The sequence below is a fragment of the Peromyscus leucopus genome, chromosome 3 (assembly GCF_004664715.2).
Source record: "Peromyscus leucopus breed LL Stock chromosome 3, UCI_PerLeu_2.1, whole genome shotgun sequence".
Lineage (NCBI taxonomy): Eukaryota > Metazoa > Chordata > Mammalia > Rodentia > Cricetidae > Peromyscus > Peromyscus leucopus.
Window position 1 is genome coordinate 40,184,072 of NC_051065.1, and position 18,803 is coordinate 40,202,874.

General features: G+C 36.2%; 1 protein-coding gene across 1 annotated transcript in view; it reads left to right on the top strand.

The window, feature by feature from the left end:
* The window catches only part of Kmt2e (lysine methyltransferase 2E (inactive)), a 72,109-nt gene that overhangs the window by 10,057 nt on the left and 43,249 nt on the right, over positions 1-18,803 (top strand). Inside the window, 3 exon segments of the mRNA XM_037203576.1 lie at positions 4,108-4,292; positions 16,234-16,348; positions 17,946-18,175. Of these exon segments, the coding sequence (XP_037059471.1) occupies positions 4,222-4,292; positions 16,234-16,348; positions 17,946-18,175 (416 nt within the window). The 5' untranslated portion in view covers positions 4,108-4,221.

An 18,803-nucleotide genomic window follows, 5' to 3' on the forward strand; every position in this document is an offset into this window, starting at 1 on the left:
TTTATATTATTCTTTATTGGCTGCTATTTATTTTCCATGTATTTTGCCTATATCTGACTTGCCAGTTGGTGATGTTAGGGTTTTTTTTTTTTTTTTTTTTTTTTTTTACCTTGCACATAAAAGATTGGAGTAATTGGATTATGTTGAAATTCCCTGTTCCCCTTTTAGACCTGTGTGATAAGATGATTTCTTACTACATTCCCTCCTTCACTTCCTCTTTCCTCTTGTCTATCTTTCTGTCTGTCTCTCTCTTTTCTGTGGTAACTGTTGATTTTATCCATAGCCTTGCACATGTTAGGCAAATGCTCTCCCATTGAGCTATACATCTCTAGCACTTTGTTTTTCAAAACAGAGCCTCCTTATCATGTTGTCTAAGCAGGTCTTGAACTCCCTGTGTAGCCCAAACTGACCTTAGATTCATGATACTCTTGCCTTGCAAGGCCTCCCCTCTGCTGGGATTACCATTACACTACAGCTTATTTGTGTGTGTGTGTGTGTGTGTGTGTGTGTGTGTGTGTGTGTGTGTGTGTGTGTGTGTGTGTCTGTGTTTTGTTGTTTGAAGCAGTGTCTTTCTCTACAGCCCATACTGGCCTGGAACTTGCAGTAGTTCTGCCTTACCTTTCTGAGTGCTGGGATTACCCACGTAAGACATCAGACCAGATTTTTGTTCTTGATCGTTTTAGAGATAATGATTTGACCCTAATGAAGTTGCTGTATATTTACTTTTGGTTTTTTCAAGACAAGGTTTTTCTATGATGCAGTCCTGACTGTCCTTGCACTTACTCTGTAGATCAGGCTGGCCTCAAACTCACAGAGATCTACCTGCCTCTGCCTCCTGAGTGCTGGGATCAAAGGCGTGCGCTACCACTATCCAGCAAAGTTGCAGTTCTTATTATCAGTTGATTTTTTAGCAATATGAGTTATCTGGCTAAAACTTTTATATTAATAGAAATAATGAAATAGTTTTCATTTTATAATCTCATGATGACATGTGAATGAATTGCTGAGATCTTTTCTTTAGAATGAAGCTAGAAATTATATTCCATTTCATACATGATTACATGTTTTATTCTGAACATGAGTGTTTTTAGAGAGATATATGTCATACGGTAATTTTTGTAGCTCTTCTTGTATAGGATGATAGGTCATTTGGTTTATGAGGCCAGAACTGCAGTTTCATTCCAGGTTCTCTAATTCATTTATCAACTCTTTGTAGAGGACTATTATGTTAGAGACACAGCAAGAGTCACACAGATATAAACCATTGCTTGAAATAGGCTAATTACAAGCTTTTCACTCTGATTGTTTACTTATTTTCATTGCTAACACATCAGGTGTTTTTTTAGCGAAGATTGCCTATTTAAAAGAACATACTATTAATTACATATGAAATACATTGTTTTAGATTAGAAATATTACTCCACTGAATGAAATAAGATAAGCTGAGCTGAAGAAAACATTACTAAGGAAATGATACCAGGGAAGATAGGGAAGATGGCTCTTTATAGTTAACTGCCTATTGTTAGGTTTAAGTCTTTATCATCTTAAGGAAATATAGAACAGTAATGTCTCAGTAGAGCAAACTCATTTTGTGCATTGCTTGCTTGCATTTTGTAATAAAATGTTGTAATTTATTGTGCTAGTTAATAACTACAGCATTGTGAAGTAATTGTAATAAGATCTTAGGTATAGAAAAAAAGATAGCGCCGGGCGGTGGTGGCGCACGCCTTTAATTCCAGCACTCGGGAGGCAGAGGCAGGCGGATCTCTGTGAGTTCGAGGCCAGCCTGGACTACCAAGTGAGTCCCAGGAAAGGCGCAAAGCTACAGAGAAACCCTTTCTCGAAAAACCAAAAAAAAAAAAAAAAAAAAAGAAAAAAAAAAGAAAAAAAGATAGGACAGTGCTTTCTTTTGTTCAGTTGGCTTTCATTATCTTGAGGAGAGTCTTTAATTGTGAAATAAATTAGAAAACATAACATAATGACCCTATTTTCAAGTTTTAGAAGAGTCTCTTTAAATGAGAATGAGTTTGTCTATCCATACATTGTTTCTTGATGGAATAAGAAGAGCAGTTCTTGTTTGTAGTTATAGGATTCCAGATTTTTTTAAATCAGGAATGTAGAGCCTATACTATATGTATTGATTGTAAATATAACCATTTCTTTGAAATCCTTTATATTCAGTATGTCAGATTCTTCCCAGAAACTCTGATTTTACATTCTTGTTTTATAAACAAGGACTCTACATACCAGAGAGGTTAAATGACTTGCTTAGTCTTACATTGAGTAGAAGCAGGCCCCAAAGTTTTTAATTTTTTATGTAATTGCCTATTATGGATCTTTTATTGATGTTGTTTTGTTCTAAGATGGGTATCACTCAATGTGTCCCCGGCAAATCTCCAGATTCCAGGCCACAGTACTTCAGCCTTAGGCCCAAGCAGCTAAACTATAGGCATGTACTACCATGTCTTTTTAGTTTTTTATTACAATAATTTGAAATATAGTATCTTTCTTCCAGTCACACATGATTTAAAAGTATGGACAAGTTTTCTTATAGCATTCAAACCACTTTAATCACCTTATTTCCCCTGTTTGGTACTTCTCCCACATACAGTATGAATACTTGTATCATCTGTGAAATAGAAATTAGAGTAGGTATGCTGAAGCTCAGTTGTAAAAATTCAAGGTGAATGTAAGAATTATTTAAGGAAACACTGCTTTTCTTTATTTCAGGTATAACATTACAAAGATAAAGAGAATCCTAACGATACTTCTGTAATTTATGATTGCCTTTTGTTCTTAAGTTGGATTATGTCATTGTAAAACAGACTTTGAGTAGATATTTTATAAACAATACTTGGAACAAGTACAGTGGAGTGAATTTAGGTTAGAACATATTTGATATTGAAGCTCAGACTCTTTTAGTTACTCCTGTAAATTTTGTTTTTTTAAATCACTGTTTTCTCTACTAGTTAATTATATTAGACAGTATTAACTGAAGAAATAGAGTACTCCCTGATATGAATGATTTATACAAATAAAATAATTTTCTTTGTATACATTTATAAACAGTAGAATAGAATTGGCATCAAGCGTAGCCATTTTATTTATTTATTTATTTATTTATTTATTTATTTATTTATTTATTTATATGTGATGTGCATTAGTGTTTTGCCTGCATGTATGTCTGTGTGAGGGTTACAGATATCCTGGAGTTACAGACAGTTGTGAGCTGTCATATGGGTGCTGGGAATTAAACCTGGGTCCTCTGGAAGAGCAGTCAGTGCCCTTAACTGCTGAGTCATCTCTCTAGTCCTCTGTCTGGTCATTTCTTAAGCTGAGTAACCAAGATTAAGTTAAGTCTTTCCTAGCTTTTTGTCATAGCAATAAAATGGAAGATACCTACCTTGGATTTTGTTTTGTTTGTTTTCTTGAGACGATCTCTCTATTATATAACCCTGACTGTTCTGGAACTTGTTCTGTAGACCAGGCTAGCCTTGAACTCAGAGAGATTCTCCTGCTTCTGCTTCCTGAATGCTGGGATTAAAGGTGTGTGCCACCATGCTCAACTTCCTACCTTGGAATTGTGAAAAATAAATAGACTCCTCATAAAGAAAGTTAATTTGCTGCTTAGTGTTCCACGTGTAAATACTCTGCAAGATCACTACCAAAAGACATAGTTTTGGATACTTGTACAAAAAGAAATTCTTTTTTGACTTTCAAAATAAATGTTTGCCAGTCATTTACCGACTAGTGTGCTTTAGTAATCCTTGTGGCATTCTAGTTTCATTCATTAAAGAATGTTAGATTCAAAAAGTTGTTATTTTCTTTCCTTTAATGTGCTAGAATTGAACCCAGAGCTTCATGCATGCCAAGCACACATTCTCCGCTGACCTATACTTCCAGAAACTTTTGAAATACATAATGCAACATAATCCTAGGAAGAAAATGAAAAAGCTGCTCTGTGAACACTTTTACATTTGTATTGGGACCTTAATAAAGAATGCTTTCTTCACTTGTTTTATTTATTGTTTCAGTATAACTGCTTGTTGCTGTACTTTGCTATTTCAGGTGGTTCTTAACTCTTTTGTTCCCATTTCTTTTAAACAGGGTTTGTGGATGCACTTAGATGTTTGCAATGAGCACTGTGGCTGGCATGCCCCAGTATTTTGGATACCAATGCATAGGACTCCATAGTAATCGAATTTACCAGAGGCGAACGTCATGAGCATAGCAATCCCGTTGGGGGTTGATACAACAGAAACATCATACTTGGAAATGGCTGCAGGCTCAGAGTGAGTATTTTAGATAGGGAAAGGCAAAATATATTATGCAGTTATCACATCTAAACAGTGTTTATTTGCATATGTCATTTTGGATTCTTGGCTAAGACATTAGAAGTTAAAAGGGCAATGTTCCTTTAAGATTACTTTTATAAATAACCTTTGTTCCAGAATTCTCTGTCTTTTGGGAATTTGCTTTTTGTATCTTCCACTTACAGCACTTCTCCACTTATGGTTTTTCTTTTGTGTTACATAAAAGTATATGTTCCTTAGGAATAATTTTCCCTGAGATGAGAACACAAAGTATAAATGGTACCAGTTTTTGTTTTGTGACAACCACTAGAATTTTTGTGGTTTAATTATTAAACTTTCATGTTCTCCTTTTTTATTTTTTTAATTAATTAATTAATTTGTTTGTTTATTTATTTATTTATTGGTTTTTCGAGACAGGGTTTCTCTGTGTAGCTTTGCACCTTTCCTGGAATTCACTTGGTAGCCCCGGGTGGCCTTGAACTCACAGAGATCCGCCTGGCTCTGCCTCCCGAGTGCTGGAATTAAAGGTGTGCGCCACCACTGCCCGGCACTCTCCTTTTTAATGTAAGACCTTGAGGCTTGAAAAGACTGGTAGCACATTTATTTCTCATTTCACAGAAACATAAGCTTTTGGTATTGTTTTTCTAGTTAAATTTAAAAATAACTAGCATGTTGCTTTTTTTCTTTTTTTTTTCATTTCTAGTTCACTGTCAAAAGATACCAAAGTATTATTACGTAAGATATTGAACCCAGTATCTTACTAATAATAAGTAAGGTATCGGTGGGTATTAAGGATGTATGTCTGTACTCAGGCACATTGCCTGGTCCAGTCTGGGCTACATAATTAGACACTGTCTCACAAGAATAGAAAAAAAAGAGGACAAGGAAATGTGCATGGGATTCTCCTTTCCTATCTATTCCTTTTGCAATTGCTTCTGAATTGATACTTATTTTAAAATCAAGTATTTTAATTTTTTATTATACTAATATAGTAGTTATACAATTTTAAATTATGTGTTATTTTAAAGAAGATTGGATTCTTAAAATACAATCACTAATGAGCTAATTTAAAATGTAGAAAGTGCTCGATGTTTAAAGTATTAATACTAGATCAAATTTTACAGGGCCACAAAAGATTTGTGACATTAGGCATGGTCCTAGATCCTGTCAGTACTTCAGGATCTAGAAACAAATGGTTTAATAAACTCTGGTATTTCAATTCTCAGTAATATTTATTGTATTTCTCAAGTTTCATTCCATTAAATACATTTCTTTGTTATGTATTTGTTTTCCTGTCAACACTGTACTTGGAAAAGTCTTCATCTCATTTTGTTCTTGTGTTTTACTTCTTATTCCTTATTACTTTGCCTAAAAGTTGGCTCTTCTTTAACATTTGCACTAAATATACGTTTATAGACACCTAAGAATAATTGATTATGTTGGACAGTGGTGGTGTATGCCATTAACCCCAGCACTCAGGAGGCAGAGGCAGGCAGAGATTTGTAGCCTTGTCTCCAGAGTAAGTTCCAGGATAGCCATGGGTATACAGAGAAACCCTGTCTTGAAAAACAAAATGAAACAAAACAAAAACTGATTAGTCAGGATAGACTATTGATCTATTAAAGAATTCTCCTATAATTAGATTTTGTTTCATAAGCTTAAGTTTGAAAAAAAAAAGCACCTATAAATATTTAATGGTCACATTTAAATAAAGTCATCTTATCATGAATGAACTTTTAAAAAGACATATGCTGGTCATAACCCAGCTCTCAGGAAGCACAGGTAAAAGGATTTCTGTAAATTCAAGGCCAACTTGGTATAAATACTAAGTTCCAGGCCAGTCAGTGCAACATAAGGAGATTCTGTCTCAAATAACAAATCAAAGCAAGCAAGCAAACAAAATCCAAAGAAACAAAAACCATTACAGCTGTTTTTAGAAAAAAAAAAGTGTTTTATGTGTGTCTGCCTGTGTTTGTATGTACTCCATGTGCTTGCATGAACTCTGGGATATCAGAAGTGGGAATCTTCTTAAACTGGATTTAGAGGCTGTTGTGAACCTCCATATGGATCCTGTGAACCAAGCCTGTGTCCAGTATTGCTGGACCATTTCAGCTCCAGTCACAACTTTTTACTATGAATAATATTAATATTAACAAAAAACAATGCTTAGATTTTGGTGACTAGAAATGTAGTTGAAGCCAACTACCTGAGACTTGTTACTGTTCCTAGTGCAGGTTAACATAATGACTACCTTGGCTTTCTTACTGGTATAAAACCCTTGGTCCAAATTTTTAAAATGCTATATTTAAAAGGAAAAAATGTAGCTAGGTATAAATACAGTTTTCTTTAAAAAACTTGATCAGCAATAATCTTTTTTAAACCAGAAAGCTATGATTCCCCACTCATTTCTTTAAGTAGCTGTATGCCCTTAAGTGCAGGTAGCATAATTTTACAGAAATATATACAAACAATTCAAGAGGCAGGGTATACTGGATCATTACAAGCATCAACTATATGGGAAGTTTTCTTCTTAGAGCTTATGGTTCCAAAGGTGAAGTATAAAATTTAACCTATTGTTTAGAACATTTTGGTCAGTTAGGAAGTCAGAACTTCAGACCAGAGCTATTAAATACAGACTTAGTGTATAATTTTAAAGTTTCTAGTAACAGTGTTTTGGATGTCTTTGATTTTGGTTTGGTGTTTGTTTGTTTTGTGAGGCAGGGTTTCTCTATGTAGCCTTTGTTGTTTTGTGAACTTGCTATGTAGACCAGGCTAGCTTTGAACTGAATTCTAGGCTCAGAGGTGTTGGCCACAATGCCTGGCAAGATAATAGTTTTTTTTTTTGGTTTTTGTTTCTTAAATATACATATATTTTTTTTTCTTTCTTTCTTTCTTTCTTTCTTTCTTTCTTTCTTTCTTTCTTTCTTTCTTTCTTTCTTTTTCTTTCTTTCTTTCTTTCTTTCTTTCTTTCTTCTCTCTTTCTTCTTCTTTCTTTCTTCTCTTTCTTTCTTTCTTTCTTTCTTTTTTTTCAAGTTTTTCGAGACAGGCTGTGTAGCTTTGTGCCTTTCCTGGATCGCGCTCTGTAGACCAGGCTAGCCTCGAACTCAGAAAGATCCACCTGCCTCTGCCTCCCGAGTTCTGGGATTAAAGGCGTGCACCACCACTGCCCGGCTATTTTTTTCTTAAGTAACTATATCTAAAACATTTTAACACATAATCAAGATAAAACTACTTCTTTTTGTTTTGTTTGGTTTGGTTTGTGGTTTTATTTATTTATTTATTTATTTATTTTTTATTTTTTATTTTTTTCCCGAGACAGGGTTTCTCTGTGTAATCCTTACTCTCCGGGAACTTGTTCTGTAGACCAGGCTGGCCTCAAACTTAGAGAGATCACCTTGCTACTTACACCCAAGAGCTTACATGTAAGACATGTGCTTATACCACCAGGCAAGATAAAACTATTAATGAGATATTTGTTCCTTTATTATCCTTTCTTTGAACTTCTGTGGATTTTATATTTACAACACATGCCAGTTCAAATGAGCCATGATTCAAATACTCATTATCACGTCTGTCTAGTGACTGCTGTACTAAATAAAGCAAGTCTAGACAAATAAGATAATAGGATCTCAGAGGAGAAAAGAATAGGCTAGTTAGGAAAGCTCTGATAGCTGGGCTATAATAGGCCATCCTAGCCCTTTCTGCATGAGCAAGGTCAGGTGGGAGTTTTAAGTTTCCTTGTATTAGAGATTGAGGAAACCAAAGTCACAGAGAAAGAAGTGGCAGCAGCAGAGCCTAATGATGTGTTTTTAGGCTTTTCCTGTGACAGCACAGTTTAGTAATATTAAGACAGTGATTTATGTAATGTAAGTATTGTGTTTTGGCTATGATTTGTTTATGTAGGAGCTTCTGTTCTAGCAGTAATAAATTCAGTACAGCAAATTATCAAGTAATCTTGGTCTTATAACAAGATAGAAAGTTGAACACTGCCCGGCTGTTTTATTTACTTTTTAAAAGAATTTTATTCTTTCTTTTATTTATATGTAGTTTGAGTTTGCATGTGGGTATTTGCACGTGAGGGTTCAAACGTGCTTGCAGATACCAGAAACATTTGATGCTCTGGAGCTGGAGTTAAATGTGGTTGTAAGTAGCTTGATATGGGTGCTCAGAATTGACTTTGAGTAGTCTAAAAGAACAACAAGTGCTATTGACTTCTAAGCCATGTTATAATAGGATGACTTATGTGCTTTCTATACTTATCTCTGTGACTCCAGCCATCTCAATCATGAAATCATTACATAGGTAAATAAAATAAAAACCCAGAAGGGAAGCTAGAAAGTAGGAAAAGATATAAATGGGAAGTATTTTGTTTTTTCCTCTTCTAGTCTTAAAAAAAAAAAGTTACTTTTCCGTTTCAGAAACTGGAAGTTTGATTATTAAGTTTATGTCCTTTAATTACATTACCTTATTTCTTTAGTGCTGTTTATTAGAAAGCATAATGAGCTGTTACTCCTTTTTTTTTTTTTTAATGAAATGAACAATTAAAAAAAGTGACATGTGTGAATAGAAGTGAATTACTGGGCTGGAGAGATGGCTCAGCAGTTAAAAGTACATTCTGCTCTTGCCGAGGACCCAAGTTTGGTCCACAGCACCCATATCAGTTGCTTGTAACTCCAGCAGCAGTGGATCTGACACCTCCAGCCTATGTGGGCACCTGCAGTCCTGTCAGTTTCCCCCACACAGACATATACACACATAATTTAAAATAACAAAAAATAAATTTTATTTAAAAAGAAAATTACTCTGAATGAGGACTCCTCATTCTGTCGCTAGTCAAAGCTGAATAACATGAGTAAGAGCACTAAACAATGATAGCTTCACCTTCTTGAGTCACTAATAGGGCAGTAAGCCCTACAGCCAAGTAAATTATTCTAGAATTTGTTGTCTTCATTTGCAAAAAGAAGTTTTAATTGAAGTCTTGGTAGATAAAATTTTCTCCAGATTCGAGTCTTGTTTTGTTTGCTTTGCTTTGCTGTAGTGTGTGACATTGAAGTATCACTAGAGCCACCTGCTGACAGAATCCATTAACTTCTTGGTGCTGGATATTCTGAGTTTGAATCTGTATAACTTAAGACACTAAAATATTTTGTCTACAATGAAATGTTTTCAGTATATTTTACCCATTTCCACGAGTGCTTAACTGTTTTCTGATTTCTTTATTTTTTTTTAATTTTTAATGTATGCAAATGTGTATGTATATGGGTGCACACGTGCCATTGCATTTGTATAGAGGTCAGAGAATAACTTGTAGGAACTGGTTCTCTTTCATTACCCAACTGTGTGTGTGTGTGTGTGTGTGTGTGTGTGTGTGTGTGTGTGTGTGTGTGTGTGTATGTGCGCATGTGGAGTGCTTGCTGCACTTCCAGAAGACCAGAATTTGGTTCCCAGCACACACATCAGTTGGTTTAAAACCTCCTGTAAACGTATTCCTATTTAATAACTTAAGAGTACTTACTTAAATCAGTAGTTCATAGGTATAATTAACACTCCAGTAAATTTTGCAGGAATAGTGGGGACAGTGTAGTTTGATGGGAAGAATGTTGGGCCAATTTAAGAGATCTAGGCTTTAGTATTCTTTATTAAAATACACTGCTGGGGCTGGAAGATAGCTTAGTGATTAAGAGCACTGGCTACCCTTTCAGAGTACCTAGCCTTGATTCCCACCTCCCATTTTGCAGCTCACAAGTAGTTCCAGGGGATCTGACACTTTTTTCTGGTCTCAGGTACCAGGCATGCACATGGTGCACAGACATACTTGCAGGCAAAATACCCATACACATTAAATTTAAAAAAACAAAATTAAAAAAAATTAAAAACCTTCCATGTCTTTAGGACATTATTTACATTTAGGATGTAGAAATTGAGACCCAGAGTCATTATGTAGTATGATATCCAGTGCCTCTAGGGTTAGGAATTGAGAGTTTGAGACACTTAGAACAGATCTCTTTTAATCAGAAAGACCATACCTCCTCAGATTGTACCTGAACAATATTTAGGGACAAAGAAACTGTTTTCCTGACTAGTTCTTGTCTATCTGTACTCAGTCTATACCATTAGAATCCAGCACTTAAACCTTCATGATAGCCTTGTGATAACATTATATTGGGAGTCCTTTACCACCAGTTTTAGACTAAGACATGCTACTTTTGGTCTCCAAGTCCTCTGAGAGAAAGAAAACCACACCCTGAAACTCCCTTAGGGCCAGATGCAAACCGGCCTTACCACACTTTGGTAATACTTTGCTTACCAAAGCTTGACTATATCATTACCTCTTCCAGCCCCAAGTACTATCTCGTGGGTCAGAGGTAGCCCTGCATGGCTCAACTGTGTTAACCCTTGATCTCACGTCATTTTTTATCTTTCATTTCTGCAGTTCCTTGGTCACTGTCTAAAAATGTAGGTCTGTACAGATTCTTGGACCCTTACTTTCCTTTGTATTAGCTTTCTTGACACATGTGCCACTATCAGATTAAATCTACTGCCTGGTTCTCTCATTTGGTGAAGGGGTGAAAAGTGCTAGGTTTGACTTCAGAGCTTCACTTAGGCTAAGCATGTTATGTATAACTGAGCAACAACTCCAGCCCTGTATTGCCTGGTCTTGTGGCAGGATTCTCTACCTTTACCTTTAGTAAAACGATTTCTTCTCTATTCTGTTGTGGTAAAAATAAGTGTATTTTTTTTAATCTAGATATACAATGTCAAGTGCCATTAAGTGTATACAGAATGTCTAGCAGCTGTCACCAATTTCTAAATGTTTTCCTGACCTAAACAAAAACTTCATTATTCCCAGCACCTTGTAAATTGCATTTTGGTTTCTGTCTTTTCCCAGTCTAGGTCCCTTTTATAAGTGGAATCATAAAATATTTATTTTCTTGTGCATGGCTTATTTTACTGGTGGGATTCTCAAAAACTGTATGTTCAAGTGTGCATGGGTATGTGCACATGAGTGCCACTGCCTGCAGAAGCCAGAGGAGGGAGGGCATCAGGCCCCCTGGAACTATAGTTACAGGTGGTTTTAAGCCAACTGATGTGGGTGCTGAGAACCAAATTCTTTTTTTTTTTTTTTTTTTTTTTTTTTTGGTTTTTTGAGACAGGGTTTCTCTGTTTAGCTTTGCGCCTTTCCTGGAACTCACTTGGTAGCCCAGGCTAGCCTCGAACTCACAGGGATCCGCCTGGCTCTGCCTCCCGAGTGCTGGGATTAAAGGCGTGCGCCACCACCGCCCGGCTTGAGAACCAAATTCTGTTCCTTGGAAGCAAGAACCCTTCCCTCAAGCTGGGTGAATTGAATAATTTTTAAAATTATATATGTATTTTTAATTTTTTGAGATAATGTAATTATATCATTTTCCTCGTCTCTTTCCTGTCTCCAAACCCTTCCACATATCCCTATCCCTTGCTCTCTTTAATTCACAGCCTCTCTTCATTAATTGTTGTTAGTGTGCATGTGTTTATTTGTAAGTATATAAATAGAACCTACTCAATCTATATAATGCTATTTGTAAGTATGTTTTCAAGGCTGAGCTTTTGGTATTATATAACCAGTTGATGTGCTCTCACCATTCCTTAGTTGCCTGTAGTTTTTTTCTGTAGGGTTGGAACCTTTTAGTGTTTTCTCCATCCACTTTGGCATGTCTGTTGTTGTACTTGTAAGAGTTCATGTTTAGGTTGTCATCTTGGTGAGACTGTATTGGTGTCACTTCTGACATCACTAGCAGACACTGTCTCAGCAAACTCTGTAACCTTCTGGCTCTTATAATTTTTCTGCCCCATTATTCTTCAGTGAGCCCTGAGCCTTAGGTGGAGGAATTGTTTTGCAGATGTAACCATTGCTATTGGGTTCTACAACTCGGTCTTTGCATAGAAACGTTTCATTGATAAGGGGTGAGGACTATACTTATCTGTGGCTGTAAGGACAAATATTTAGAATGTAGTTAGGGATTATACTGGTTTAGTAAAGTAGTGGTTTATACATTCCCCTCCAAGATTCATGACTTCACTAGCCCTGGTTTGTTGTTTGTTTTTAAATAATTTTTTTTATTATATTTACTTATTTATTGTGTGCTTGTGTATATGTCTGGGCTCTGATGCCATAGGACATCTGTAGAGATCAGAGGACAGCTTTCAGGAATCTGTTCTCTCTTTCCTCCATGTAGGTTCCAGGGATTGTATTTATGTTGTCAATCTTGACAAGTGTTTATTCACTGAGCCATCTCACTGGCCCTAATGCCATTTATTAATACACATTATATCTATGTATTATCTAGGCATTTATGCAGATATATAAAATTGGCTATACAGACACTAGCTGCTTTTTACTCAGAAGTTTATTTCATGATCATTAAAACTTTATAATGTTCTAAGAGATTTTAGAAGAAAAAATTCTATAATCTTGATTATAGTAGTTTGTTACTATTAGTTTCTATTCAGCTATTCATGTGCAAATTCATTTGAACATTAAAGTTTTCTACTTCCATGAATAATGATATAACACACATGCCAAATCCTTGGTCTGTCTTTACTGGAAATTGCTTCCTTAGGATAAATCACTCAAAATGGGGCTACTGAGTCAGAGGATGTTTGATTTTGATTTCCAATTTACCATACTCTAGAAATGAAGAAGAGATACTTATGACTAGGATTTTATTTTAGTAAGATATATTACCTTGTTAACTTATTTTTTTGTTGCTGTTCCTTTATTTTTTTTTTTAAAGATTTATTTATTATTACGTACACAGAAGAGGGCGCCAGATCTCATTACAGATGGTTGTGAGCCACCATGTGGGTGCTGGGAATTGAACTCAGGACCTCTGGAAGAACAGTCGGTGCTCTTAACCTCTGAGCCATCTCTCCAACCCCTGTTCCTTTATTTTTGAGACAATCTCTGGCTGGCCTGGAACAGAAGATCCTTTTGCCATATTCTGGGATTATGAGCATGCCCTAACACCAAACCCCAATTTATTTATTTGTTTGTTTGTTTGTTCATTCATCCATCCATATATTTGTTTATTTATTTATTTATTTTTGTTTTTTTTGAGGCGGGGTTTCTCTGTGTAATAGTCCTGGCTGCCCTGTAACTCATTTTATAGACCAGGATGGCCTCGAACTCACTGAGGCCCGCCTGCCTCTGCCTCGATTTTATTTTGCTTATTGAGATAGTCTGTCCATGTATTGCAGGCTGGCCTTAAACTCACTATGTTGCCCAAACAATTGTTAAACTTGAAAATCTTCTTGCCTTAGCCTCTTGAGTGCTGGTGTTTTTATTTTAATTAAATGCTGCATTATAGTTAAGGAAAAGTCATTAAAAATTTGTCAACCAGGAGTAAAAGCACTTTCTGTGTAAGACCAATGGACCTCAGTCCTCTCCTCATATACCGTGGAAGAAGGAGTATACTGAAGTCTGATCTCTATATGTATGTGTGCTGTGGCACAAGCACAGCCTGCATAACACATACGTATCACACACAACAATAATAACAACTTTAACCAGTGTCAACCCGTTTTTCTTTTTTTTTTTGGGGGGGGTTGTTGTTCAAGACAAAGGTCTCTCTGTGTAGCTTTGGAACCTGTCCTGGATCTCACTTTGTAGACCAGGTGGCCTCAAACTCACAGAGATCCACCTGCCTCTTCTTCCCAACTGCTGAGATCAAAGGTGTGCGCCACCACTGTGTACCAGCTTGTCAACCACTTTTATATAATTGTTTCCTTGTTTTAAAAATTTCTTTTATTGGACCATTAAGATTTCTTTTATTGGACTTAGTAGGTAACAGTGCTTGCCTCTAAGCCTGATGGTCTTAGCTGGATTCTTAGAATCGACATGATAGAAGGAGAGAGCTGACTTCCAAAAGGTGTTCTCTGATTTTCGTTTGTGCACCATGTTACCAAATGTATGCATACATATACACAGTAAATAAATAGATTTAAAGTTATTTTAAAAATCACTTGTAGTAAGTATAAATATTCAACACAGCCATCTGCTTTAAACCATTTTCTGCTTTCTTACATGGCCACCTTGTCATTATTGCATCCTTTAATTAAATTGTGATATTCTAAAAAGAATTTAGCTGTTTCATGTGCTTGAATCATCTACATTAACAGCTTGATTTTATTTTATTAGCTACTCCATAGTACCAGTTTTGTCCACATCAGTAACACTGCAATTTGAATACATCCTTAAGAGTGAGTCTTCTGCCGGGTGTTGGTGGCGCATGCCTTTAATCCCAGCACTTGGGAGGCAGAGCCAGGCAGATCTCTGTGAGTTCCGGGCCAGCCTGGACTACACAGTCAGTTCCAGGAAAGGTGCAAAGCTACACAGAGAAACCCTGTCTCGAAAAACCAAAAAAAAAAAAAAAAAAAAAAAAAAAAAAAAAAAAAAAAAGAGTGAGTCTTTAGCTATAACCTCTTCATGTAGCTTTAATGATGGTATTGTAGATCATTGCTAAAACTGAACATGTTTAAATTTTTTTCAAGTTAGGCAAGCATGATGGCACATGCCTGTAATCTCAGCATTTAGGAGGAAGCAGGTGGATCAAGAGTTTACAGCTAGCCTCAGCTACATAGTGATTCACAGCTTGTGCTACTGTGACTGTTACCCCACCACCACCAATAGGAGGCAGACATGGTGGGTCACTGCTGCAGAAACCTGAGGGGGAAGGGGTTGGAGAGATGGCTCAGCAGTTAAAAGCATTGGCTACTCTTGTAGAGGACCCGGGTTTAGTTTCCATCACCCACATGGCAGCTCATAACTGTCTGTAACTCCAGTTCTAGGGGATCTGACACTCTCACACATGCAGGCAAAACACTAGTGCACATAAGATGAAAATAAACCATCTGGTGGTGGTGGTGGTGGTGGTGGTGGTGGTGGTGGTGGTGGTGGTGGTGGTGGTGGTGGTGGTGGAGGTGGAGGTGGAGGTGGAGGTGGAGGAGGTGGTGGAGGAGGAGGAGGAGGAGGAGCAAGCGTTTAATCCTACCACTCATGAGGCAGAGGCAGGGGGAATCTTTTGAGTCAGGCCATCCAGATTTACAGAGCCAGTTCTAGGACAGCCAGATCTACAGAGAGAAACCCTGTCTTTTGAAAAAACAAAACAAAACAAAACAACAACAACAACAAACAAAAATGTTGGGAAAGTGTTATATATGAAATGCTAGAGCTTTCAAAGCAGCAACAGTTTGCATGTTGCTACTCCCAGTAGTGTTACCAGTTGGTTCATCATCGTCACTTAACTCGTAGTAGGGCGGACCTACAAAGCTATTCACTACATACTACTGCTTGTGTTTTTCAGGCATAAATCCTGGTTCAATGTGAGGTTCTCTGTTCTTAAGCTTACTGACATTCCCCTGAATCTGCCATTCCCTGCACATTCAACAAATACTGTTTTGACCACTGAAATGCATTCAGGCCAGAGTCTTGCACTCACTCTGCCTTACTCTTACTTAAAATCATTTCTGCCACTCTGGCCACCTCTTTGCATGTTTATTAGTGACACTGGGTAATGGCATAAAGCATGGTCTCTAGTAATTTGGAGGTTTTGTTTTTGAGTGCCATGATGGCACTACCTTGATTCTCTCCTGCCTCGGTACTAGATTATAGTACTAGATTATAGTACTAGATTATCATCCTCAGCAATGGACACTTTTTAAATGAAACTGTAATTGAACTTTTTAATTTTATTTATTTTATTAAGTAAAACTTCTGTTGTGACACAGAATCTACATAGGATGAATCTACCCACAAGCTGTGCACATATTGTAAATAGACATTGTATTTGTTTTGACAATATTTTAGAATAAGCACTTATAAATTTTAGTAGATTAAAACATAAAAATGAGTGGAATTCTAATCTGTGGAACTTCTTTCCCCTAGACCAGAATCCGTAGAAGCTAGCCCTGTGGTAGTTGAAAAATCCAACAGTTATCCCCACCAGTTATATACCAGCAGCTCCCATCATTCACACAGTTATATTGGTTTGCCCTATGCGGTAAGTGTCAAATGTTTCTTCAGAAGGATTTTTGTAAAATTAGAAGTTGAAAGTAGATTTGTGTGGTATTGTGCTTAAAATAATAATTTTAAAACAGCTGTTTAATATTTTCTGTATAATTAAGTATGTAATTTAATACTTTAGCTATATTGTTAGGAGAATAAAATTCTGTGAGAGGAAGTCAAAAATTTTTTTTATTGTTATTGTATTTATGTTGATAGTTTTTTATTTCAATGAAAAGACTATGGATTAGGTTACATTGTACTTACTGTTAATTCTTTTCTTTTTCTTACTGTTAATTCTGAGTTATGTAGTAATTAGTAAATTATGTAGTTTTTTTTTTCTAAAGATTTATTTTTATCTTTTTTTTTGTTCATTTTTTGTTTTTGGAGACAGGTCACTCTATGTAGCCCTAGAACTTGCTTTGTATGGCTGTCCTCAAACTCAGAGATCTGCCTACCTCTGCCTCTCCAGTGCTGGGATTTAAAATGTACAGCACCACACCTGGCTATATTTGTCATTTTTTTTTATTGTGGTGTGTGTCTGCATGTGGGTATGTATAGTACAGGTACCTGAGGAGGCTCAAGTTCTTTACAGCTGGAGTAGAGTGGTTATGAACAGGCTGCTGTGGGTTCTGAGAACAAGCTTGGATCCTCTGGAAGAGCAGCATATGCTCCTTCTTAACTCTTGAGCCATCTCTTTGGCTCCAGCTTATTATGATGCTTCACTTACTATTATGTTGAGTACACACACACACACACACACACACACACACACACACACACACACACGTGTATATATATGTATGTATTTATATATACATACACATATACATAATATATATATATATATCATTTAATTCTTAAAACAAACTTTTCAAAGGTAGTTTTCATCCTTGTTTTACAGATGAGAGAATAAAAGCTTATTCCCTTAATTTAATTCCTTTTTAGGGTTCTGTAGTATTTTAATTAAAAGAGTTATAGGACAAGATACATTTGGTTACTAGGAAAGTGCAGTTGTGAGAGATTTTAGCACTTAAATGAGAATAAAATATCAAATATAAATTCCTATATTATATACTTTACAGTAATAATGTACCTTTAGTTACTATTTTTACTATTTAACTACATTTATTTGTTTGGGAAATAGGATGTGTATTATAGCACACATGTTGAAGTTAAGTAGGTTCTTTCCTTCCATCACATGGGTCCTAGTTATTGAACTCAGGTTGCTAGGCTCTATGGCGAGCGCCTTGACCTGCTGAGCCATCTCTCCAGCCCAGTTTTTGCTAGTTTTACCCTTATTCTCACATCACAGACTTAATATCTTCTTGAAAGAGAAACTCTTGATCACAGGACTGGAAATGTGGTTTCTGCTGTGGAAGGAGGGAAATTGTCATTAATGTGAAGGTGACTACTTCACCTTCCAGACAGTGACATTAACTCACCACTGTGATATAATTATTAGTCTTCTGTCGTTATTTGACTATATTAAGAAATGAACCAATTTTATCTTATTAAGTATTCAAATTTTGTTTAATTTGCCTAGTTTATGTCATTGAAATTTATATTGTGCTGTTTTGTGTTCTATTATTCAGGACCATAATTATGGTGCTCGTCCTCCTCCAACACCTCCAGCTTCCCCTCCTCCATCAGGTCTCATTAGCAAAAATGAAGTAGGCATATTTACCACTCCTAACTTTGATGAAACTTCCAGTGCTACTACAATCAGCACATCCGAAGACGGAAGTTATGGTACTGATGTAACCAGGTGCATATGTGGTTTTACACATGATGATGGATACATGATCTGTTGTGACAAATGCAGGTAAAATATTTCACACCATCAGTTCATTTTTCTTGATTGCTTTTAACCTTTGATTGTTAATTTGGAAAAGCTAGTTAGGCCTTTTGCAGGAATTAATTCCTTTTTTTAAGTAGGATATCTGCCTCTATTGATGCAATTTATTTTTTTCTAGAAAAAAGTCCTTATTTAAAAGAAGCTATTTTACGGCTGGAGAGAAACACATATTAATCTTGGAGAGGACCAAAGCTCAGTTTCCAGCACCCACATGGGGCCTGTCAAAATCATCTGTATTTCCAGCTGCAAGACATCTAATGTCCTCTTCTGGCCTCTATAATCTCTCTCACACACACACACACACACACACACCCTTAAAAATTAAATAAGTAAATCTTTAAAAAAAGAGAAGAGAAACTATTTTATAGTTTATTATTAGAAATCCCTGTTGTGATGCCGGGCAGATGTGCCGCACACTATTAATCTCAGCAGTTGGGAGGCAGAGGCAGGTCTACATAGTTCCAGGACAGCCAGGGATACACAGAGAAACCCTGTCTTGAAAAACAAACAAACAAAAAACAAACAAACAAGAGAGATCCCTGTTATGAATTAAACAATAATCAGTTTTGAACTACATTATAGGATCATCTCCTTT